We start from the raw sequence: 26,091 nt of genomic DNA on the forward strand, positions 1-26,091 counted from the left end.
CATTTAGTTTTTAAAATCCAATATTTTTAATACTGTATTATTACAACAACCGAATCCCGAAACAAAACACTAATTTAGCAACCCCTTTTTGAAAAGTCTGATCTGATTCGTGTAATTTTAAAGTGCATCTTTTTTTCCCCGGTAGTTACTGTTATGGATTTCACAATTTTTAATTATTTTTTAATATGAGTAATTTCGCTGTAGATCTTTTTTTTAGGTAGTTACTGCTATGGATTTCAAAATTTTTAGTTTTTTTTTTTATGTAATAATGATTTGCAAAAAAAAGAAATAAATCATGTTTTTTCCAACAAAATGCAAGAATCTTGCTCAAATTATTAGAATAAAAAAATATTTCGCATTAAAATAAAAAAAACTTATGTACAATTTTATTTAATCGAAATATTTTTTTTCGTAAACGCAATGTTTCTATTACTTTATGCCTTAGTAGATCATGTATCTGCAATTTTTCCTTATATCTCTTCTTGATGTACTATTAAAAATAGCATTCAGTGGCATTAATGATGACAATTGCTATTACACTTTATTTAATTTTTGTTGTTGCTTATAGCAAAAACTTGTAAGGCTTTAACAACTTCGTGTTACTAACTTGTTTGAGTTGAAGTTTAGTGTTAAAAAAAGTAAAGCATTCCTGTTATAGTTCATTGTGGTCATGGAAGACGTTTAAGGAGAGTAAAGGCTCTGGAATTTTGAAGTTTAGTGTAGTTGTTCAAAACGAAAGGAAACGAGGGATCTTTATTCCTGTTTCATTTTAGTCTTTTTTATTGCTATTTTAACATGGAAGCATGTATTTGCTATCAATGACAAACTTGCTATAACTACAAATCTGTTATTGTGAATTGCCATTATAATGGGTTTTTACCATGTTAAAATTATATTACTTAGAAAGTTATGTCAAAGAATATGAATAAAGCTCACTTAATCTGTGTTTCACTTTTTATGCTGAAATTTTTTTTCTCACTCCTATTTTTAGGACTCTTTCATCTGTGTTTGGAGTTTGGAAGGAACATTACTTAAGAAGTTCAAAGGACACAAGGTTCATTGAAATCTTTTGCTAAAGTTTTTTTCCCCAGCTCTCTTGGTTTAATGTGCATTTCATTATTTTATTGTTTTAGCTTCCACTTATAGTAAAGCTCTTTACATTTACAAAATTTGGATTTGCTTAGTGTAGGTTTTTTTTAATAATAATTTTTCTTATAAGCTTTTTTTAAAAATTAATAGTTAGCACCAATCAATAATATATTATATAACATTGGGCATCTTATGCAATGATAAATGATTTATGTTTTTTTAAAAAAAATTGTATTATAAAAATCATTTGCTTATTTATGTTCAATGGACGATGATTGCATTAAAAAAAATTCAGGAAGTGTAACACTAAGGCACTATTGATTCTGAACTTAAAATGTAAATAGTTTACCTGAAAATATATTCGAATCAATTTCTGGAAGAAATCTAACCCTTTTTGATCCCATGCAATCAGCCACCAATTCTTATTGAGAATCAACATATTACGAATAAAAAGATATAGTTATACAAAATCTGTTTGTTTAATTCTGAATGAACCAAAGAAAATGAAGGAAAAAAAATGATTGAAATTGGCAAAACATGGGATATATTTCTAAATAAGTATAGGCTGCTTAAAGTTATGCTGCTAAATTCAAAATATGCTGCTAATTCTAATATTTGTTACAGCAACTATCTGTCCAAAAACTGTGAACTTTTTATTGTTTGGGAAAAGTTGATAACATCACATTACAAACAAACATTTTTAAACAGCTAGTTTAAAAATTGCATTCACCACTAATATTTTATTTAAAAAATTGGCATTTCTTTTCCAGTTTCATTTTTGATATTTTAATTATTATTTTAAATAAATTACATGTATATGTATATTTATATATTTTAATAGAATGGAAGCATTTGGTGCATTGAAACCACTGTTCAAGATAATAATCTAAATCAAGAAAACATATTTGCTGTAAGATTTCTTACTCTCAATTTGCATTTTGTATTTATATGTTATGTGTTTTAACTTAGTAATGAAAATACTTTTCTAGTTATGTTCTTTTTGCACATCTGTCTAACATGTATTTGGAGTGAAAAATTAATGTTATTTTCACCAGCTTTTTATTCTAGCTATACTATTTTCATTTTTAATGGTCATCAAAAAGTATGTATAGCATAGAAAACAATGAAGTAAGTTGAAGAAAAATGAAGTTTTAAGCTTTACATAGAACCTGGGATAATTTTATATTCACGCAAGTTATTTGTATTTTTAAAATTTTTCGGATTGATATGGATATGAGAAAACAATTTGCAAATTTTTTTTTGACTATATAATGTTACTTAATTTTTTAATTCATTATTTTAATTATTTTCTTTTTTGACTTACGTATTTTAAACTGGGATTTTTAGGGAAATTTGTAATTCAGAATTTTAAAGATAGACACTTGTAGACTTCAATTATCTTAAATTTGTTGTGCAAATATTATAAATGAACTTTTCAATTGTTTATTGTGTCATATTTTCCCAGCATTCTTTTGTGCTTAGCATGTAATTAGAGTATAAAAAAAGAAATTGTCATTTGAATTGAGTGGTAGAAGTTTCAAGTTATTGACAATTAAAATCTCAATACCTCATTTATCATCATTGCTTAAATAAGGAAAATAAATAAATAATCAGTCATAATAAAAATAATAAACATTTTAAAAATAAAAATAATAATTTAAAAAGGGAATTCTTTTTTTTTTTTGTATTGTATTTTATAATTTATCAATAAAAGTTTATAAATTTTCAATCGCAATAATTTCTAAGTGTACAGTTTTATACTTTTAAATAATTTCTAAAAATTTTAAGGTCATAGTACATTATAGTTTTTTTTAATATAGTTGTCATAGCTGTTCAGAAACTTACTGTAATGTAGGACCATTTTTTTAAATTCCAATATTAAGTTCTTTTGTTGCCAAGCATTTAAGCAAGATTATCACTTTGAGGTCTTTATCATTTGTGAACTCTAAATCATCTCAACCTATCTGTTATATGTGATTACCTCCCCTTCTGAATTTTGTTGTGCAATCCGGATTTTTCTTCGTTAAACATGTCATATAATAATTAAATTATAGTTATATCATTGTTCATTAAATTATAGCATTGTTCATTGCACTATTATCATATATATTCTGCCAAGCATTTTGTGCATTTGTAAAACAAATGACCCTATGCACACAATTTGTATTATTTTTAATGTTTTCATCCATTTCAAGAGATTGTAATACAAAGATACTACAGCTCAAAAGGTACTACAGTTGGCAAAAGTTAGCCCCCATTGAGGTAGTTCAGAGCTTACTGGTGTGCATCTAGTCATGTCATAATGATTACTGTGAATTCATGAAGACCCTTATGTGTCACTTAGTTAAAAATCTATTTTAAATAGTTGATTTTAATATTGTTTGCTGTGCTTTTGCTATTTACATAACATTTTGAAATTATATTCTCAGCCTTTTATTAGTATTTTCAATTTAATACCAAGTTTTAAAAAGTTATGAAATAATAAAAATAAAATAATAAAAATATTTAACTATTAAACATAGAAATAATATTTTTACTAGATGTATATTTTTATAATTTTTAATAAAATTTGTTTTTTTTATTAATAGTTTACTGGTGGAAGTGATGGTGGTGTATATATTTGGGATGTATCTCAAGCCCTTCAATCAAATCTGATTTCACAGTTATCACAAGTAAGTATTTTTGAAACTTTGTTCAAAACTGTACTGCTGTAACCGTCAATTATGAAATAGTTTTTACAGTATTTCATTTAATATTTTTAGACAGGTTAGGTTGGAATTCATTTTTTCTTATATAATTTTGGAACTATAACAATTTCTTAATTTTCTCAGTATTGTTCTTTCTAATTCTTGTGTAACATCTCATTTTCAAGAGCATTGAAGTGAGTTTTCATTATAAATTTTTAGTTGAACTGAAATAAGTTATTAATGTCAGTTGTTGTTATTTAGGCTATAAATAAAAAAGGGATATTATTTAAAAATGCTGGAATTAAAAACACTCATCATATACTTTTATTAGTCAATAAAATTTTAATAATGCCTATATCTCATCGTTAACAGACGATTTAGGCATATGCATATCTATTTAAGCTTATACATATCCATCATACTTTCTAGTTTTTTTTTTTTTTTTATAAAGAGGAATTTTTTTTTAATAAGTTTCAAAAGATATTAACAACAGGTTTGTACTGCAGCTTCTATGGATAAAAATTAAATTTATGTATTTTTAAAATCTAATAACAAGCGTAAAAATTAAACTTTTGAACAGTTTTATATCCACTAATATAATATTTTAGAGATTTTATTACTTTTGACATTTATGTAAAATGGCCTTGTGTAAAACCTAGCCGGATATAAAATGTATAAAATTATGTGTAAAAATATTTTGTAATTGTTTTCAATTGTTTACAATTTAATTTGTCATTTCTTAAATAATTTTATTAGCCTTTTAATGAAAAGAATATTTTTATTCTAAGGAGATTAAAATAATAAGTCAATTGATGCCATTTCTTAATCATTTTGCTAGACTCAGTTGGAAAAATACTTCATGATAATTGAGAATTAAGATAAAGAATTTTCTAACTATTTCAAATGGGAGGAAATTAGGAGTTTCTCTCTTAAAATTTTACAAAGTATTTACATAATTTAAATTTAATTTTTAATTATTTTAATGGAAGAATTTTACTGAATGTTTAAAATTTCTCGAATGTTAAAGTTCTTTGACTGTTTTAATATTTTATCAGATTTTTGAATCCATATTTCAAATATAATACACAAAAATAATTTTCTTTGAGCCAAATTCTTTTGCCTAATCCTTTCCAAATCCTTTTCATCATTATATTTGGTATCACAGCCAGGGTGCGTCAAGGCTTTTTGTTAAAGATTCCTTCAGGACAACCTCTATTTTGACCTGGAGTGTCACTTTTTTACCCCATTCACTCCAAAACCTATTCTGATTTCATAGAATTGAGCCATCATTGTTTGGCCTTCCACTTTTCCGACTTGTGAAGGCTTTGGCACAAAAAATTTTTTTCCTGGTTTTTTTTCTCCTTCCATTCTAGCAATATGAGCAGCTCATATTTTAAATTTTTATACTTTTGATGATATCAGGTTCTTTAAAATGTCCATAAATTGAGTTAAATGCCTTCGCCTAAGTCTATTTTCTTTCTGTATTTTAGCTTTAAAATTTCATTATAATACTATTTATAAGCATTCAAAATTTTAAATTTTTTTTAATTTTTTCATAATTATGATATGATAAAGTACCTGAATACGATAAACTTTTTTTTCTAATGTTTTTCATTTTAATATTTCAAATTTATCCTTTTCTATTTCAGGAAAGTAACATATTCCAATCTCTCTTAAATAATCCAAATGCTGACAAGGCTGTTAGTCATCTTCCACCTGACAGGGGCCTAAAAAAAAATAAGGTATTTTTATGATTTTTTTGTTTGTTTTGATTTTCAACATAAAAACCTATGGAAAAGCATTTCTTCATTAGCTTGCAGAATTTATTAACATGTGGGGTGTATTAAACCCAAAAAAAAAAAAAAAATGTTTTTAACTTGCGAGAATGAAATTCTTTGCTGCATTCAGAAGCTAAATTTCTTTCTGTGTTTTGCCTTCCATACCAGGTTTTCTTTAAATTTGCATTTTAGATAAGGTTTATTTTATTAAAAAGGTTTATTTTATTAAAAATGGGGTATGTGAGAATTCACATTCCTGAAAAAATTACATTTTTCATGCTTATTCTTAAATATATAATTATATTTTTAATTAAATTTTTTAAAGTGCATTATGGCAAGAGAGTGAGAGAGAAAGAGAGCTAGTATAAATTTGATATGCTACAACTGTGAGATTTATTAATAATTTCATGAATACTAATTTTAATATGGTTTTAACTTATATTTGAAATTAATTCTTTACAACTGAAGTTTTATTCACTTAAGGATATAAATAGAAATCAATTTTTAAACTGAATTACACTATGGATTAGTATCTTAAGTGTTAGGATATGTGATATCTTTCATGTCAGCAGCTTTTTGTGACACATCTTTTACTGGGTTAAGTTGATTTGTTTAATTTATTTTTTTCATAGTTACTTAAATTTATTATCTTCTATTTTTAAGGAATTAATTCAAAGTTAGAGTAATATTGAAGTAAAATAAAGTTTTTTGATGTGTATTTAATATTTACCAAAGTACAATTAGCTTACTTTTATTGCTAAATTATTTATGCTTTTCTTAGTTTTAATTTTATGATATTTATTAATTTGACATGATTTTTCTGCCAATTTGTTTTACAATTTTTTTTAACTGTCAATGCAATCAAATTCAGTACTTCAAAATGGTTTTAATAATATAAATTTATTACTCTAACATTTAATTTTAATATAGGTTACTTTGCTTCATTATTATTTCAAAGTTTAATAATAATAGTTTCTATTCATTATTTTGATTGTTTAACATTTTCAAACCAGATATATTCTGATTCAGTAAAAACAGAGAGGTAAATTCTTAATCAAAAGTTTAAAAATGCGCAGCTTTTTCACTTGGCCCTTTAATTTAAAAGTCAGCACAAAGCCATGATTGATTTTAGAACCTACTTGCAATAAAATTTTTGATAGTATGGTTCAACAAAATGTAGTATTTTGTTGACTATCTATAATTATTAAAATTTTTGAATCTTATTTATTGAATAAAATCTTGTAAAATAAAATATAAAATTTAACTGTGATATTCCAGTTGGTATATAAGAGAGTACTACTATTTATTTATACAAATTTATTATCTTATTTATCTTTTATGAATATCAATTTTAATATGAATATATTAAATATGAATTTTAACAAACAGATGATAATAATATTATTTACAATGTTGGTACAATTCATATGTTATTATTTGTGCATTGTTTATTTTATGATTAAATTGCAAACAGTATTTTGTTAGTAAAAAGGTGTAACTTATATTAATATTAAATATGAATTTTAACAAACAGATGATAATAATATTATTTACAATGTTGGTACAATTCATATGTTATTATTTGTGCATTGTTTATTTTATGATTACATTGCAAACAGTATTTCGTTAGTAAAAAGGTGTAACTTATATTAAAGGAATTGTTAATAATTAATTAATGTTTACATAATCATTAGATGTAATTTATTCAAAGTAATCTTATCTTATGTATATTTATAAATAGAATAATTGACAGCCAGTTAATATTTTCTGATCTATTCAAATGCATTCCAACCGTCCACGATTAATATATAAATATATTATTGTATTTCTACATTAAATATACATTGCATTTTTTAGACCTAATTTCAAGCAAATTAATACAATTAAATGCTTTGATAAGTTATTTCAAAATTTTTCTGAAAATATGTAACTTATAGATTTAACTTGAGGTATAAAAATACTATTTCAACTTTATTTTACTAGAAAAAGTGTATTGAAATGTGATTTTAATTAAATTACTCTCCTTGCCTGATAAGCAAGCAATAGCAATCATAAAACATATAATAAATTTATATTTCCAAGCTTTTATTTTTATGAATTTTTGTTTTTTTTCTCTTCAAAATAAAATTTTGTTTTATATAAGGATTGGAAAATTGTTTTTTTAAGGTCTGTGTTTTCAAATTTCTTTTTCTTTTCTTTTTTAAAATTTTTTTACTTAATTAATAATTAATAAGAGAATAATCAATAGCATTTAGGAAATATTTAAATATTTTCGTAATTGAGAAAAAAAAACATGGAAATATCTTTCAAATTACTGAATGCTTCAGTTTTTTATTGATACAGTGAAACTTCTCGAGAGCAACCACTCTCTGCTCCACAATATATTGGTTAGTCATTCTTAGAGGTTACCTTCATTGGCTTCAAAATGCCATCGAGGATACATGATTTTTCGCAAACTATTTTCATTTTAGCCACCCCCGTGGCAGAAACATGGCGACACAGCGACATTGTCGCAGAAAGCGACTGAGTTCTTGCAGAAAGATTTTTTTTATTTGGGAAATAAAAATTTTTGGTTTGCCACGAACAAAAGTTCTCAAAAAAGATTCTGCAGAAACAGAAGCTGTTTTACCAACAAAAAAAAAAACAAACATTTTCTACAGAAACAAAAAATTTCTGCAGAAGCAATAATGGTTCTGCAAAATTTTTTTCTTACAGAATTGTTTAAAATATATTTTTTTTCTAGCGTACCCCGGAAGGAGAAAGCGCGCGCAATTCTCCGTTAATCTCCAACACAAACAGTTACTGGATAAAAAGGGGAGAATTTTTTTCCCTTTACTAAGCTATTTTTGAAAATTTGCCAACTTCGGCCTCTATCGCTGGCGCAGTAATTTGCTTTGTGTTTTCTTATGAAAACAGAGGATTTTATATTTTTTGCACTTATGTGGAAAATTTCATGCGTAAAAAGATTCTTTTTTTTAAAAAATCATGTCTAGCGAAAAGGTTATTTGTTGCAATTGTGAAGCCACAATAATTAAAACAAATTTGAAAACTGATTTTTCAAGGCGGCATTCCAAAGAAGAAATAAGATGGAAGTGGACAACATCTAGCGATATCAGAGATTTTTTTCTGGAAGGCGACAGGAAAAGAAGCTTCCCACGCTACTAATATTGAAAAAAAAAAACGTTCTAGATTCGAATCAAATATTCTTACTAGTAGCGATATCGATAGTAAGGATGAGACAGCATTTCCAACAAATCAAGAAATTTTAGAAGCAGTAAAAAGTAACTTGTTTTATAAATTTAATCTTTTTGTCCATTCTTAGCTATTTCTATAAGTTCTGTCTTATTACAGGTTCTGGGTAGTCTTTATTTATGCTCTAGTAAGCATTTTTGTCTGCAGATCTATACATTTATAATTTTTCGTTATTATCGAAGATTATGCAAATTTATTCTTAAACAATTTAAACTTATTAAGAAATGTAAACTTATATATTATGAAATTAAGAAAAAAAAATCTTCACAGTTTTATTTTATGCATGTAGATTTATTTTATAAACACGAATTTCATCTATTATTATAAATTCATTACACATACATTTATAACGATAAAAATATCTTGCAGAAAGATATTGGTTCTAGTTAGGTTTGTCGCAGAAAGTCAGGAAAAATTCTGCCACAGGGTTAGCCACTATCACTTTCTTGGGGCAGAAATGCCACTTGTGTTGACATTGTAAAAACCGGATTGATGAATAAACTTTAGGGTCAATAAAAATGATCCCTACTGATATAATTATGTGTGAAAACAAATTTACTAATTATCATGGAGAGAGAACTGTTATAATAAGTAAATAAGTAAAGAATTATGTTTTTGTTCACATTTAATTGTATTTCATATAAATTAGTTAACTTTAAAGCGTGTTTGTTTGAGATGCTTAGTTTTTTCTAAAATAATTTCTTTTTGTTAAATAATTTTCTTTGTGAAATCATTTTTTTTTAAAATTTAACTTTCATCTCTAAAATTAAATCATTTATAGCATTTTCTTTAGTTTAGTCTGATTGCAACATGAATTTGTAGATGAATCTTTCAGAGATTGCCAAAAAGAGGTCTCTAAATAAGAGCCTCACACAAATATCTTGAATGCATTTCAATCTACTTATTTGTTTTGTTAAAATTTTTTGTTTTGATTTTTTTTTCGTGTTTTCTTAACAAACCTTTTCAGCATTTGATGCAAAGGATTGCCCGGCTGCTGCAAGAGGTTTTGATAGTCATAGACTTACATTTCAAAGACATTTTTTCATAGACTTGAGGTTTTCTTCCACACAAAGTCTATGAAAAAATTCGTGCTTACCTAAAGTAGTCGTAAATAGAGGAGATCGTTACGCAGGGGTGATCTTTGCTGGAGGTTTCACTGTATCTCCATATGCTTAACATAATCTTCTGTGATTTTATATTTACTAGATTTCAATTTATTGTATGTCTGACTATTGTTTGTATTTTTATAGAATTTTTTTTTCAGTGCATTTTTCCTAGATTATGCTCATTGTACACAGAAGGGGATGATGAATCTATTTTAATTTATATGGGGACTGAGTGAGTATTTTTTGATTTTCTTTTTCATTCTTTCTTAGTGAAATTTCACCTCTTTATGTATGTGCATTTTCAATTAAGCCCATAATGAAATAAAAAGGATCTGATATGCCCGGAGGGGCAGAAATAAGTCAATCTGCAGCTCCATCTTCATAAAGCATTATTTGTCTGCAGCCCGTGCAAACAGGTGGTGTGTATTATTCTAAAAATAAGGTTTCCAAAACTATGTATAGCAAAAATAGAATTTACAATTTTAAGGAAGATAAAAATTGAGCACAATAAATGTATGTTATTAAAAAATTTGAAATATCTGAAATTAATATTAATAAGATAATTAATATGAATAATTGTAACTAAGAAATTTGTACACACCAGCTGTCTGTAACCCGTGCAAACAGATGTTGTGTGTTATTCTAAAAATAAAGGCTTCCAAAACTATGTATTGCAAAAATAGAATTTACAATTTTAAGGAAGATAAAAATTGAACACAGTAAATGCATGTTATTTAAAAATTTGAAATATATGAAATTAATATTAATAAGATAATTAATATGAATAATTGTAACTAAGAAATAAATCCATATGTGAAGTATCTAAATAACTAAACAGAAAAAAATTTATGAACATTGAATTTAGTTCAAAATTAATATAATAAAATTTATCCAGATTTACTAAATTCAGAATAACAAATTACAACAAAGATGTCTGTAAATTTTAAGTGGTTGAAAAATGGAATAAATTTATTTTTAAACTAATTATCAATAATAAAACAAAATTATGTTTTTTGAAAGCATTATCTAAACTATGAAAAAATAATAGCAACTTTTGATATCACAGATTGCTTAAATGCTACTGCCAGAAATGTCTTAATATTTATGAAATGAGTCGTTAATATTTATAATGAATGAGTCATTGAGATGGATATGAGTATTATGCATATTCTTAAAATTTTGCTCATAATTGGCTTCTTTCTATTATGTTTTTTTTTTCATCACCTGTATACAATTTTTTTAACGTTATATTTAGATTAATTAATGCATATTATGTTGAAGAAACATTTTGTCAGCATGTGTGAGATATAGAGAAAATTTGTTTTTATGTGATGTCATTTCCTTTTCTATTTCTGACAATGTGTAACATAGTTAATGAGTGCTTATTTCTCCTACTGATTTTTTTGCAAGTGTAATTCTACATTTTCCTAACATTTTCTTATACCCCATTCTTACTATTTTCCCTAACCACAAATATTATGACACAATTTTCTGATGTTTTATCTATGAAGTGCATTTTTAAAAAAAATTTTAAAGCAGCAGTTACATATTATTTATATTTTAATATTTTGACATACAAATTTGTTTTAATCTTCCCTTAAAATCTATGAAAATATTTTGCAGAAAATTATCTAAGTACAATCTGAAAACAAAAATGTGGGACGATGTTTTTCTTGATTATTCTATTACTAATTATTGTATTATGTCGATATCAAGTGGTAGTTCCTATATAGCCTTAGGTACATTCGATGGTGAACTAATTCTAATACACAGGCAAGGTAATAATTTTTTTCCAGTACTAATATTACTTTCATATTTTATGGTATCTTCAGTTATGTATATTTTTTTCCAAAATTTTTTAGAGCTAAATGATAAAAGGTACAAGAAATTACAAGCACATGATAGTATGATATGCTCTTTGCATTGGTGCAGCAAAACAGGTGATGCTCTTCTTTCATGTGGAACAGAAGGACATTTGGTATTTGTTGTTTATTAGTAATACTATTATTAATACTAATAAAATGTTAACTTAATATAGTTTATCAGGGTGCATAGCGTTTTTAAAAAATGCTTAAAGGTGCTTATTTTCAATTTTCGTTTTTTAAAAGCCCTTAAAGGTGCTTTTTTCATTGGGTGTTTTTAAAAAGTGCTTAATTTTCCATGTTTCAAAATGAGATTTTTCCTATACTATGTTGATTTTTGCTTCGAATTATGCAAAAAGAAAAAGAAACACAGTTCACATTGTTCTATTCAACATTTTCTAAATTAATTCAACCTCAATCTATTTACGCGTATTGTCAGTCCGTAGCATATGAAAACGCCATTTGCTTTACATGATTCAAAATTTCATGATTTGTGACAATTGTAAAAAACAGTGCCAAATGGTTTTTTTTGGTTTTGTTTTTTTGACATGATGGTTCAAACAAAAACCGTCAATTGTCAAAAACTTTCCAACCCTGCATAACTATGATATTTTTTTAAAGTGCTTAAAAATATTTTTTGAGTGCTTGAAAAGTGCTTCAGAGGTGCTTATTTTTTGTTGAATAATTTGACTACGCACCCTGTTTATTTTTTTTATGAAATATCTGATAACACATGAATATAATGGCAAGATTATTTATTTATAATTTTTACAGCAATTAAATGTAACAGTTAGAGCAATTATATTTTATTTACATGTATTTACAGACTCTATGGAGAGTATCCTATGAGGAGGAATTTGAAGTTCAGTGTTTGCAAAAATTTTTTCTTCCAAAATGTAAAGGTCATTGGTGGTCAACAACAGCATTGCATATCAGCTCAGATACATTCTTGGTTGTTGGCGATAGAGGTGGCAGTGTGTCTGCATATAGTTATTCTGTTGAATTAGATGAAAATAATGAGATGGTTTGTTAATGCCTTTTTTTGTTTTTAAGAAATTAAATTCTCTAACAGAACACTCAAAAAGTGAAATCCATGCAATCTTTAAATTGCTTTGATCTTCTATTTTTTAAAAAAAAGATTTTTTTCAATAATTGCCTTTAATTTTATTTTGCAAAAATCAGATTTTATGTTTATTAGTTATTTTTTATATTTTTTTTGGTAACTTGGTTTAAGCGCATTTTGTATGTCATTTATTTGAGATTCACCTTTTTATTAAAAAATAAATATGAATATTATGACTCTGAAGGTATCCAAGTTTTTCTTTAATACAGTGCAGAACCTCTTATCCGGAAATCGGAAAACCAGATAACCGGAATGAAATTCGGAACCGGAAATTAATTTTCTTCCATTAAAAAAATTATTTTTTCCTGCTAGATTTTAAGCCCATTTTGTTATATAGAGCGTACGGCGTATCGAGTTGACGAAAGAGCTGATATAGAGGACTGATCAAAAGCCGTTTGTAGACAAATCTCACATAAGCACAAATAGCTTATATATGTTATTAATGTTAATAATAACATTAATAACATATATAAGCCTGTACATAATTTCTTTCCTTATTTAAACTTAAGTGTATTATTATTTATCATTTTTTATTATTTCTAAAACTATTTCAAAAGAATTTTTTAGTTTCGTTTTATAAACATTAAAGAAAACTGCATTTTGTAGCGATTCAAAAAACCGGAAAAATCAGTTATCCGGAATCGCGATGGTCCCGATCGTTCCAGATAATCGGTTCTCTACTGTACTTATTTTGCTTTGCTTCTGACTTAATTCGTAACAGCGTTTAACTGGGTTACTCGGAGTATGTAATATATTAAGTTTTTTATTTCCAGTATTGTCAGGAGTTCGGTACAACATAGCTTGAAATGCAAATTAATTTGTAAAAGCTTGATAAATTAATTTTTTTAAACCTTTCAATGATTCACTGTTATGACTGTTGCATTCTATTAATCAAGAATCGTTTTTCATGATAAAGACCAAGTAATCAAGCTATTTTATTTTATTTTATAACCGTCGTTGAATAGCTGACCCGATTCTGGGTTTACGACTACCAATGTTCAACTCCATAGCTTTGTACCTTATCCAGAAGACAAGGCAACTCTTGGATCACAGATTTTGAAAATATTTGTCTTCGGGGTGAGGGAGTTTTGATAGAACTAACCTGCATTTGCTTTGCATGAAAAGGAAAACTACAAAAACCTAACATGATTAGTTTGATGGCAAGCAGACTCTAACCCATGATCCATCTACTACTGTGGATATTTTACGTCAGCACTGTGGCCAGTGCGAGTTAGGTGTGCAATTTGTATCACCATCCATCGCTGGGATTCAAACCTGGTTCACCCCATTGGGAGGCGAGCACCTCTCCTGAGTCCCCATGGCCCTAAGGAATCAAGTTAGTTCCAGTCTTTAATACAATTCAAATATCCCTCTTATAAGTTACTAAGAATATGCCCATCAGCTCACATTAAACACCGTTTTTTTTTTCATTCCAAGCTTAATTTTAGGTTTGATAATTTTTTTTTTATTCATTTAGCTCGTATTGGCCCATTTTGTTCCAACAAAGTGAAAATTCACCTTTTTGTATTGATTTCATAACTTTTTTTTCAAAAACATTGTGAAACACTTGCAGGGCAGAAAATTGAAATTATACTTTATTAGTCTTAGCTACCACTTTACTTTTTAAAAAAATTGGATTGGCGTGATTTTAGATAGATTATATAAAATATCTATATTTCTAATATATTATGGTGGATATAAATTCCTTGTTTCTTCAAAATAAATTCAAAGAATCAAATAATTAAATTAATTATCCTTAGATTGTCTTTGCATTGCTTTGAATTTTTGTGCACTAAAAATGTTCTGCCAAATTTAAGATATTTTTTCTATAAATATATTTGACTGAACTTTTGTTTTCTGTATGTAAGCAATAAAATTCATTGTTTTAAAGCTTTTGTTTTGCAGGGTGAACCGTTCATGAGATTCAACAATATTCATGGTGATAATGGAGTTACTGATATTCAAGAGCATAACTTATTTTATTATAGTTCTGGTCGAGATGGTAAAGTGAACCAATATTCTTGGATTGACGAAGATTTTAAACTACTTCATACTCTTAAAGTAGGAAAAATATTAGCTTTTTTTTTGTTTTCTTTTGAAAGCTTTTGTTATACAAACAAAAATTTCTCACAAATATTATTATACTATCCATATATGTTAATTTCTACCAGGTCTTGGCACTTGATCTTGACTAAGAATAATGATAACTAATGGCTACAAATCTTGGGCGCTTGATCGCCACAGTGGCTAGAAAATTCTAGCTTGCACTCAGTTTTTCCGTAGAATTTAATGAATTTTTTAAACCCTTAAAAATCGGAATATTTTTAAAAAAAATATTTTTCTTAACAAATCATAGCAAAATCTATATTTAAATAGTATGCAGGTTTGTCATGTGATTTTTTTTTAGTACATTAGACTTGATTAACCAATATCGAATTATCCAGGTTGTGGATTATCTGGAACAACTCCCCCTCAAAAAAAAGAAAAATTGTGAATTGCAGTTGCTTCAAAGTGCAGGAAGACCGGATTATTCTTAATCCTTCCTATTGTATTGAACTCCACCAGCCGACCTTGAATACAGTTAGCCGGTTTTGCTCCAGTTCTGAAATGCTGACAGTTGGAGGGAGGCGAGATATGATTCAACTGTTGTCCCAGTATTAGTGTTGTTCAAATTAAAAATTTTACGCATGATTTACATTCTGTTAGTAGTATTAGCATGTCGAAATTCAAAAGGGTTGTCCTTAGTACAAACCAAAAGCTGGAAATAATTAAAAAAACTAGAAAATGGACAAGAAGTTAAAACTTTAATATGAAATTGGTAATTAAACTATGTGAGACATTATGTAAAAGTTATTAAATTTTCTATCCTTATTTCATCAAAATGTGCATAAAATGGATTGTTTAAAACGAAGCATTTTCTGACCATCCCGATTAATCTAGAATCTACATTATAATATGAATCAGTGTTTTCACTACAGCGCGAGAACGCGAGAATCTCGCATATTTTTTTCTTTTTTCTTTTCTCGCATTAAAAAATGATTACCGCGAGAAATTCGCGCATTCTATAAATCAATTTCAATATTCGCGAATTTCTCGCATTTCGGAAAAAGCTTCGAATTACGCCATTTAGAATAAAATCCGTTTCACTTTTCTTACGGGATCTTTCATTATTTTCAACATCTGTCCCATTATCTAGCTTCCCTATTTACCAGTATTGTTCAGAACCTTTTCGAACAACAGAACACAACCACGGAACCCCTTTCAAAATACATTTCTCTGCAACCACGCGTTTACCGTAGGTAAGGTTTCTTCATGTAATACGTTCAAATTTTTTATGCACTAATGTAAGATGGAAAAATATCTTGTAAAGGCAAAATATTCTATGATGATGTATCAAAAATATTCAATACTTTAAAAAGTAGAAGACGTTAAAAATGTATTATAATTAAAGAAATGATTTTTTTTTTCAAGAGTTTTTGCGTTTTTTTAGAAATCTCACTTAACTTTTTGAAATCTCACCCTGTGTTTGAGAAAGGGTGAGAAATTCTCACCCATTTTTTTTCTATGATGAAAACACTGTATGAATGGTCTTTTTCTAACTTCATAAATATTACACTAGCTTTCATTCAATAGCATGCTAGCTCCTAGAAATCCTGAGTGCTAGAAATTTCAAATTTTAAGTGAACTTCAATTTTTTTATTGCTGACTATTAGTAGTAATATGCATCTTAAGAAATTTTGTATTCTAAACAATTTATAGTTATAGTTTAATAATTGCTTCACTTAAAAAAAAAAATTTGATTCTTTTTACCTAAAATTTTGATTATTTATTATACTTACCACTATTCTATCCAATAAATTAGAATCTAACTTAAAATTAGATAAACTATAAAAATAATGTCTGCTGCCCAGTTAAATTAATATCTGTGCTGGCTGTATTCCAAACAAGTTAGCTGGAAAAGTTTTACTTTATTCATTCTAAATGTTTTTATACTTATTTTTGAAGTAAATAAAAACCTTTAGAAAACATAATTATTGCTATAAAATATAATAAAGCTCTTTTTTCTGATAGTCAATTATCAATGCTTCATTACTTGTATATTTTAAATTTTTTTATCTATACATAATTAATCTAAATTTTTTTATATTTTCAGGTATCTCATGATTTGGAATGGATCGGAAAGATGATTTTTTATGAGTCTCATTTACTTCTCGTTGGATTTCATACAGTAAGTACTAACTAAGTAGTGGGGCTTGTTATTTGTTATGCTATTGCATTCATAGTAAGTCAAGCATTCATCCACAATGAATAAAATAAGTTAAAAGTGACCTTTCTGTCTTTTTCCCCCTACCTTTTATACCATCAATTTTGTTTCAAATACTCTAACCTTATGCACCATTACCGCACTTCTTTTTATTAGCAACCTCTTTTTTAGGCTAATCCCCTCACAAGAATTTATATTTGATGATGAAGTGAAAAATTTTACTTTTTCAATAGTGTTTAGTGCTTGTGTCTACTTATTCTTCGTAAAGCAGGAAGACTTAAGATAGAGTTTTTCTTCTGATCTTTTCTTCTTCCTAATTTCCATTTTTTTATATCCTGAAAAGTAGACAAGTATACATAGTATACATCGATTCAAGCTTATTCTAGAATCTAGTTTTTCACAAAAAGGAAAAAAATAATTCTGGAGTAGTCACTGTTGAAAAGCAATTTATATTTTTCTTTCTTTAAAAATTCTTCAACTTCATCTCATTAAATAAATCAAGGGCATTACAAAGTTTTTTTTCCCAACCTTTGTCTGATCTTGGCATTATGACTGCCATCGATCTATGTTGGATAGCTCAAATAGTTAAAAAATATAAGTTACAATGAATTTTAGTGATATATTCTCTGTTACAATGTTATGTTCAGAATAAGGGACCAAATGGTCTCTATGTCTGTCGTTAGCATTACATAAAGGGCAAGTTGGGAAATCTGATAAATGATGACATGATGATGACGACCTGTTGTAAGCACGAGTTTTCTTAGGCACACATGCCAAATTTTTTTACGGTTAGTGACACTAACAGGCAGATTGCAAGACTTTCTAATAGGGAGAGCCTAAATCTTCCCTTTTAGAGCATACCCATTCATCTCTTAGAGATAAGTCCTAAATTTAGCATCTCTGATTCTTTTATCAATTGATAGCAAATATCTCAGAATCGGAAAGGTTCGCATCCTACAACAGGAAGAACGGGGAAAATGTGAAAAAATTCAAGGAATTTAAAAATAATCTAAGAGAACAGGTAATTTTGAATTTTTCTTTACGAACTGGGAAAAAACAGGCAATTTAATTTCTTATTTTTGTCTTTTAAAAATTTCAGTCCTCTCAAAGGGTAAACTAAGGGATATTTAAAGATGATAGTTCATCTATATTATATTATTTCATTTATTATATCATTATTTGTTTTATGCTGAGCTGTTTCTTATTTCTCTAAGTTTTTTCAGAAACTAAAACTTAGCATCGTTGTTGTAATGTACCTCACAGGAGTGCTATGAATATGTGTTTTCTCTTAAAATATTGTGTATATTATGTGCAGGCAAAACACAGGGATTTTTTTCTTCTTCAGATATGGCAACCCTGACGAGCCTCGGCCAGAGTCATTTACTCAGCTCAAACTTATTACTCTGCATAAACGTAAATAATATGAGTAGTTTAACATTATAATATGAGTATAATGTTAAAGGAAGTAAATCATAGTTTTATCAGAATTTTCGTGACTTTATATCTTGAGAAGTGATCAGATAGTAGTACAAAATTTAATTATTGAGCCATGTTTATGAAAAAAGGTCATATTTTAAGAGTAAGCAAGAAATTGAATAACAATATCACAAACTATATCACTATAAACTATATATAAGCAAGAAATTGAATAACTATATCACTATAAACTATATCACAATGATAAAAATAAAAAAGGCAAAATTTTTGGAATCCTCTTATTTTTTAATTATTTTGTGAGTAATCAGCAAGTGATTTTTAAATATAAGTAATGTTTAAAAAACAAAACAAAGATTTTTAATAAAATCTTAGTTTTATCAAACTTTTCCTGATTTTTATCGTGAAGAAGTGGTCAGAATTGAGAAATTTAAATCATTCAAATTTGCATGTCTTATTTATCAATTGAAATTTGTACTTTACATGTTATTTAATCGTTTTATAATACTATAAGTTTAATAGACCATAAAATAAATCTACAAATTCAAATAGACTTTTCCATTTAATACAAAAAATTAAAATTTTGTATTTTCTTTAATTCTTTGCTTATTTTATGTTTTAAAGGTCTCTGTCATCTGCTTGCTTTGTTTTACCCCTCTACTTGCTTCACAATCATCCTTGTTTCTCGATGGTGAACAAATTTTTACATCAAAATAAAAACTATTCAAGTTAAAGATCCCAAAATGTTTTGATGGTGTTAACAAAAGTTATTTTAAGAAAAAATTTAAACCTAATTTTTATGCTTGGTTAACATTGGAATTTTATATAGAAACTGTTATTTATTTTTTTTAAATTTATTCCTATTTACTTTTTTCATTTTTTTGGTTACTATAAACACTTACTAAAAGTTTTTCTCTTCCAAAGAGATTGTTCATCAATAGTACGAAAAGATATTTCTTAATAATGCTACACGGTTTAAAATCGTTATTTTGTGTTAACAACTTTTAACTGCATTACTTTACTGAACATATAACATAAAATTTAATTTTAACTTCTAAAACTAAGACTGATTTTAACTTCTTCACAATTTGATATTTGTAAAATGATCACTAAATATCTTAATCATAAAATGTTGCATAAAAAGATATTATTGTAACTTTGTAATAAAGTACATATTTTTTAATTTTTAGCTTTTAATTTTGAATGATAATTTAAGTCAATTACCCAATAATTATTAAACAATAATCTTTAGTAGAGATGGTAAATATAAATTGCTGATAAATTCCCTAAAAAATTTACAAATAAATAAGTAACTTTTATTTATTTTATAGTGATAAAGTGCAAAAAATACTTAATTCTTGTTAATCATACTTAAGTATGATTAATAATACTTATTAATCATACTTAATTTAATACTTATTCATCATATCATCTGATTTTTCTGCCCAATGAGAATGCATGAAAATGGTAAAACAGCACATATCTTTTATGATATACATATAATAGTAATAATATGCATTTTCAAAATTATTTGTTATATTTTTATTCTTTTTTTCCCCTTTACCAAATATTGAATATGATTTCTCTGTTGAAATAGAAAAATTTTGTTGTCTGGAGTAGCCATCTTGAGAGTGCAGTGATGACTGTTGAATGTGGTGGTGGTCACAGATCTTGGGACTTTTCTCTTACTGAAGAAGGCATGGCTACATTTGTTGCTATTCAGAAGAAAGATATAATATATTACCAACAAGATTTGCGCCACATGATCAAAGAATCTGTCTTAAAGGTAAATATATGTCAATTTTTGAGAAAATATATTTATATATGTGAAAATTGATGTTTTCAGTTGAGAACATGTTATATTTTCAGTTTATATCAAAATAATAGGTCCACTTTTCATTTTTCAAATACTCAATTATTAATTGACAATAAGAATTATTTTTTGGTGGAAATAAACAATCATAAATATTTAGGATGCAATTCGATGCAAAAATTATTAATTTTAATAAATAATTTGATGCAAAAATAATAATAATTCTTTATTCAAATTTATTTTTAGACCATTTTGAAAAAAATTGGTCAACGTGTATAAAACTTTGCACTAAAACATTTATATCCCCAGAATTTTCATTGTTACCTTATTCTTTTGCTGTCCAGTTCAGTTCAACGTATGCCCGGTGGTTGAGTGGTAGCGCTTCGCTCTTTCATGCCACATATCATGGGTTCAATGCTCGAACTGGGCAAGGTTGACTCAGCCTTTCATCCCTTCAGTGGGTCGATAAATTAATACCAAGCATGCTTGGAAACTAAACTTTCGGGGTTCTGCATTTGGCTGACAACCTGACCAGAGCATCTGCTCCTGCACCCCAGATCCCAAGGTCAAGAAAACTGAGATGGACACAGTTGGCCTTGGCCCTCTATGGGCTGTCATGCCACTGAGCTTAGTTTAGTTTTAGTTCAGTTCAATGAAAAATAATTCAACCAACTTTCATGCGAAAATTTATAAGGAAACTCAAAAGGAAATGAAAATTAAATGCTCACACACTTCAAATTTTTAGAAAAATATAAGAACTTAATTGCTGACCCAATATGTCCTAAAATGTAACCAATTTTACTGCATGTCCTTTGATAAACTTATTATGAAGCATGCAGATATTTTTGATGCTAATGCGTATCAGGTTATAGAAATTTAAAAAAAAAATTGTTGTAACTGTTTTATTATATTCTACATCACCATGCAAGAGTAATATGGAAAAATAAAAGAAAGCCGTCACTACTTCAGTTTGTAAACTAATAATTTCTCTTCTTTTATTTATAAAAAATCATAAATGCAAGATTGTTCCTCGAAAATTGTTCAGGTGTTATTTGAAAGGAATTATTATCATTTTCACTATTTTCAATATTGTCACTATTTTCATTTCTCAAATAATTATATTGAATAAATGATGAGATAATGATTATATTTTTTTTAGATATTGTTATGAAATTTGATCTTTTTTCCTCAACTGTACTGTTTTATTTTTCTTAGGATGGACTTTCGGGACAAAAAATTTGTTGCTTAACTTACTTGTATACACAGAGTTCAGAAAATCAAGGTCAGTATTCCTTTAAAATATTTCATTTATTTTTAAGCCCAGAAAAATATTTTTCTTTATACTGAGCAAAAGACTATGGGTTTTCATCAAAAAAATTGTCTTAGAATTGAAAGGCTTGGTGTAATTTAATGATGAGCTATATTTTAAAAAATTTTTTATTCATATATCGAACTGCAGGCTTCATACCGTTTTCAGAAAGTGCTTAACTTTTTCTTAAGCATGTCTATTTTCTTCGCGAATCATACAAAAAACCAAGGTTTTCAAATTTTTATATTCAAAGTTTTCGCAATTCATTCAATCAATTTCGGCATACCGTTGGACTTCAGTGTATAAAAGTGTCAATCATTTTGCATGTTTGATAAAATACTTGCAGAGCTTTGTATGTGTGTATACCGAGCTGGTTTCGACGAGAAAGGAAGGATTCTTGCACTGTCATGTGTAATTCTGCTACATTTTGCAAGAAATTCTCATTTTTGGGATCAAACCGAAAAATCTCTCAAATTTTTGCTGATCACAGGGCCCTACTGAACGTTGCTAAAAATTAATTTTCATTAATAGCAAAAGTTTTAATCAATTTTCTGATTTGTCATTCCGAAAACTTTTAATTCATTACTTAATGATTTGATTTAAAAACAGTTGAACTAAAAAAATTCAATTATATCAGATTTGTTAAATATTATGAGTGTAGGGACCATATATATAATAATTTACTTCTGACAAAAATGTTAGTTTCAATAGTCATTGTATTTGCATTTCAAATTTATTTCATTTTTTTTAATCGTTTCATTAAACAAATACTGAACCAAGTAACAAAGTGTAATAAAAATTATTAGGGGTCATTCACTAATTTACATTTGAATGAGAGGGATCGGAAAGTAATGTCGTTTCGGTGCATTTGATCTTTGCTATCAAGATTTTATTTCATATCAATGATTCGTTCACCCTCGTTAGCAACAACCTTTCAATGCCGGATCGAAAATGAGTCGGAATGGATCTAAAAAAATTCATTGGTTTTTAAGACTAATATTTAATGCGTCGAAATGACATTACTTTCCGGTCCCCCCAATAATATGAATGAATTAAAGTTTTAGTTTGCTTAGTCTTTTTTTAGTAATTCTTTACATATGTATGTAAATTCAGTATGATCAATAATATTAATCTTGTTGAATATGTCTTTATAAATAATTTTTATTTAAATTTATAAAATACATTTGATAACCTTTTTAATAATTTTGTTTATATTTTGCATTTTGTGAGAAATTTAATTTCTTGAATTATTTCGAATTCTATTTGTATATTAAATGCATTTGGTATTCAATATTGAATGTATATTATATTTATACTTTAAATTCCTTATTACTAGATCCATGGTCCATTTTATTATGTGGTGGTGAAGATAATACTCTACAAGTAATTAAATTAACCTGTATCCTTTGAGAATTACATACATTTATTGCAAACTATGAGATACATTTATTGCTATATATCACACACGAAAGTGATGACTAAATTACTATCCCACCTGTTGGATATTGTCTTGTTTGAGTTATTGCTTTAATTTGACGAAGTCACTCAGATAAGACATGCAGTGTAAAAATTACGGATAAATTTTTAAAGGATTATAAGACAAATGTTTTTATGTTTAGAAAAAATAATTTGTGCAACCCATTTAAAAATTAATATATAAAATTGTAAACCTTCTCAAATTCTTACACTGATCTTCACTTACTGTGAAAAAAAATAATAAATTGATACTAAAACATCTATTTTACAAAGACACGTAAAAGGATCCATTACTTTACTGTGTAAAAATGTTGTAAAATAGTACTTCTGCAATAAAAAATCAAAATTTTGATATAACTTTCAAAATTTTAATGTAACATTCATAACAACATTAAATTAATGTAGAGTAAAACTGTTTTGATAATGAAAGAAAACTATCAGACTCTGCTATGGATTGTTTAAAAATGTCAATTTATTATTCACTACTGAAAATGTACTTAACTTGATTCTTTTTCATGTAAAAATATATTTACGAATCTTTTTTTTAAAAAAAACTTCTCTTTGTAGTCACATGTTTTGTATATCATATTTGCATAAAAGTAATTTGTTTGAAAATTTCTAAATATTTAATTAATGATAGTTGTTAAAGAAATCTTTACAATCGAGCAGTCTGATTTGATTATAAACATTACTATCATCTAAAAATTTACAAAAAAGTTTAAACTAGAAAATATAAAACAAAAATATTTTCAAAAATCAGAAGAGGTGTTAATAATGCAGTGAATTCTCTTTATGATGGCATGTGTTATCCAAATGATGAAAAACAATGTAGTTTCTATAATAATGAACAAAGATATTAATTTAACTGATATACTACATAATTTTATCAAATTTGGGTTATATTTTATAATATTTTTTACAAATTCTTTAGTTGAGCACATTGAATAATGATAATACAGTCGGACTTCTATTTAACGAACTTCCATTTTGCAAATTTCTCTATTTTGCGATTTTTTCCAAAAAAAACCAAGAACATTTTGGAAATTTCTTCGTAAAATAACTTAGATAGCCAAGTGAATTTTCTATTTAATGAACTTTTCCAAAAGTTCTCTTTCCCTATTTCCCAAAATATTTCAGAACATTTCAAACTTGTTAACACATTTTATGGGGGAAATGACTTTGAATTGATTTTCAAAGCCACTTTACTTTTAGAGAAAGCAGTAAAATCCATTTCCCTTTTTGTTAACATTTCAAACGAAAAACTCAGACACAACGGATTTTATCCGTAGCAGTTAAACTTTAGAACTCATGCAGTAATGTATGTTTAACATTACTTTTTATAATAAATGCAGCTATAATTTTATACATAAATTTATCTCTTTTTTTTTTAGTTGAAAATGTATGTAGCATGATAGTGTAACATTGGATAATGTTTTGCTCTATTCTTGCTTTCCATACAAATTTCGTTTATGGTTAAGATTTATTAAATAAATAGTAGATACTAGCTTACAAGATGAAGGTATATCAATTGTTGTTTTAATTATGTCTAGTGTTTATGAATTTAAAACCTATTTTGTAGATTAAGTATTTCAAAAGGTGATATTCTATTTAACGAATTTTCCATATAACAAAGTTATCGGGATTTAACGACTTAGTTAAATAGAGGTTCGACTGTACTTATGTAAAAGATACAATCAAGATAACTTACTCAATATTCATAAGTAGGAATTTTTTTTAACTGTCGAATAAGAAGAAATTTATAGTGGATATAGTGCTATAAATGGAGAACATTAAAACACTAACTTTGAAAAAAATAAGTTTTTTTTTCTTTTCTTGTTTTGTGAGTTTTATATATTAGTAGCTTGGGTTGTCTAGTTATTTTTTTTTCAAAACTTTAACTGGCTAAGATAATCATAACTGTGTATACCTAATTGGTAAAAAATTATGTTACCTATTTATGTACATATCCACTATGTGTGCAATTTCCTAAATGAAATCATGTTAAAATCAGAGTAAACATGTAATAAAATTTGGTGTTTACAGTATCATTTTATTTTCTGTGGAAAAATTAGCATTTTAAGCTTAATAAAATAATCTATCAACATATACTGACAGTATAATACAAAGTATTATTCTTCTTCTTATTTTTTTAAAATACTTATTAGTCATTTGTTGTTCAATTTTGCACTGTTGAGAAAAGGAAAACTTGGATTTCATTTTAACTTGCAAATAATTAATCATAATACTCTTAAAATGTGTGTTTTTAAATTCAATAGTTTAAAAACTTCTGTTCAGCTATATTCTTTAGTGACTAATCATTTAATAGGGCTGCTAGTTTTAACTACACTCCTGTGAGATGACAAATCAAATAATGTGTATCTTGAAAATACAAACAGTTCTTTCAAATATGTAAAATAGTAATTTTCATTTAGTTACTTTAAATTTCAAAAATTTTATTCGTAAGTTATAAGTATATTTATAAAAAGGGACAATGTTCAACTGTTCAGTTCATGAATTCTGCCAGACAAGTGTATGTGAAATTTCTATTAAGAAAAATCGATGATGTACATTTAACAGTGTGGAAAACTTCTGAAAAGAGTGTGGGGATCTTTTTTGGTATTGTATTTTGATGTGCTACTTACGTGTGATTAGAAAATTTTAAATTTAACATATAATTCCGAATATAAGCCAGAGAGTTTTAGAAAATTTTCAAAAGCTTAAGTTTGGGGGTTTGCTTATAATTGGATGCACTTACATAATTGGATGCAAGAACATCGCCATCCGAAATACTTCTCCTTTTATCAAGCATCAGCTATAATCATTAAATATTGCAATACGCAAAATAATAGGTGAAAACTTATACCTAAATATAAAAATTGAAAAATTTGAAAGGAATGT

At 26.8% G+C, this 26,091-nt stretch overlaps 1 protein-coding gene across 2 annotated transcripts in view; it reads left to right on the forward strand.

Annotated features, from left to right (window-relative positions):
- The window catches only part of LOC107446980 (tRNA (34-2'-O)-methyltransferase regulator WDR6), a 61,607-nt gene that overhangs the window by 15,418 nt on the left and 20,098 nt on the right, over nt 1-26,091 (forward strand). For both annotated transcript variants that reach the window (XM_016061785.5, XM_087165836.1), the window contains 13 exons: nt 992-1,054; nt 1,931-1,999; nt 3,678-3,761; nt 5,426-5,518; nt 10,071-10,144; nt 11,536-11,690; nt 11,775-11,890; nt 12,601-12,798; nt 14,803-14,958; nt 17,051-17,125; nt 20,193-20,381; nt 21,624-21,690; nt 23,054-23,116. In XM_016061785.5, coding sequence (XP_015917271.2) covers nt 992-1,054; nt 1,931-1,999; nt 3,678-3,761; nt 5,426-5,518; nt 10,071-10,144; nt 11,536-11,690; nt 11,775-11,890; nt 12,601-12,798; nt 14,803-14,958; nt 17,051-17,125; nt 20,193-20,381; nt 21,624-21,690; nt 23,054-23,116 — 1,402 coding nt within the window. The remainder of the gene's footprint in view (nt 1-991; nt 1,055-1,930; nt 2,000-3,677; nt 3,762-5,425; nt 5,519-10,070; nt 10,145-11,535; nt 11,691-11,774; nt 11,891-12,600; nt 12,799-14,802; nt 14,959-17,050; nt 17,126-20,192; nt 20,382-21,623; nt 21,691-23,053; nt 23,117-26,091) is intronic.

This window comes from Parasteatoda tepidariorum, chromosome 6, assembly GCF_982258835.1.
Source record: "Parasteatoda tepidariorum strain Cologne lab strain chromosome 6, Ptep-v5.0, whole genome shotgun sequence".
NCBI lineage: Eukaryota > Metazoa > Arthropoda > Arachnida > Araneae > Theridiidae > Parasteatoda > Parasteatoda tepidariorum.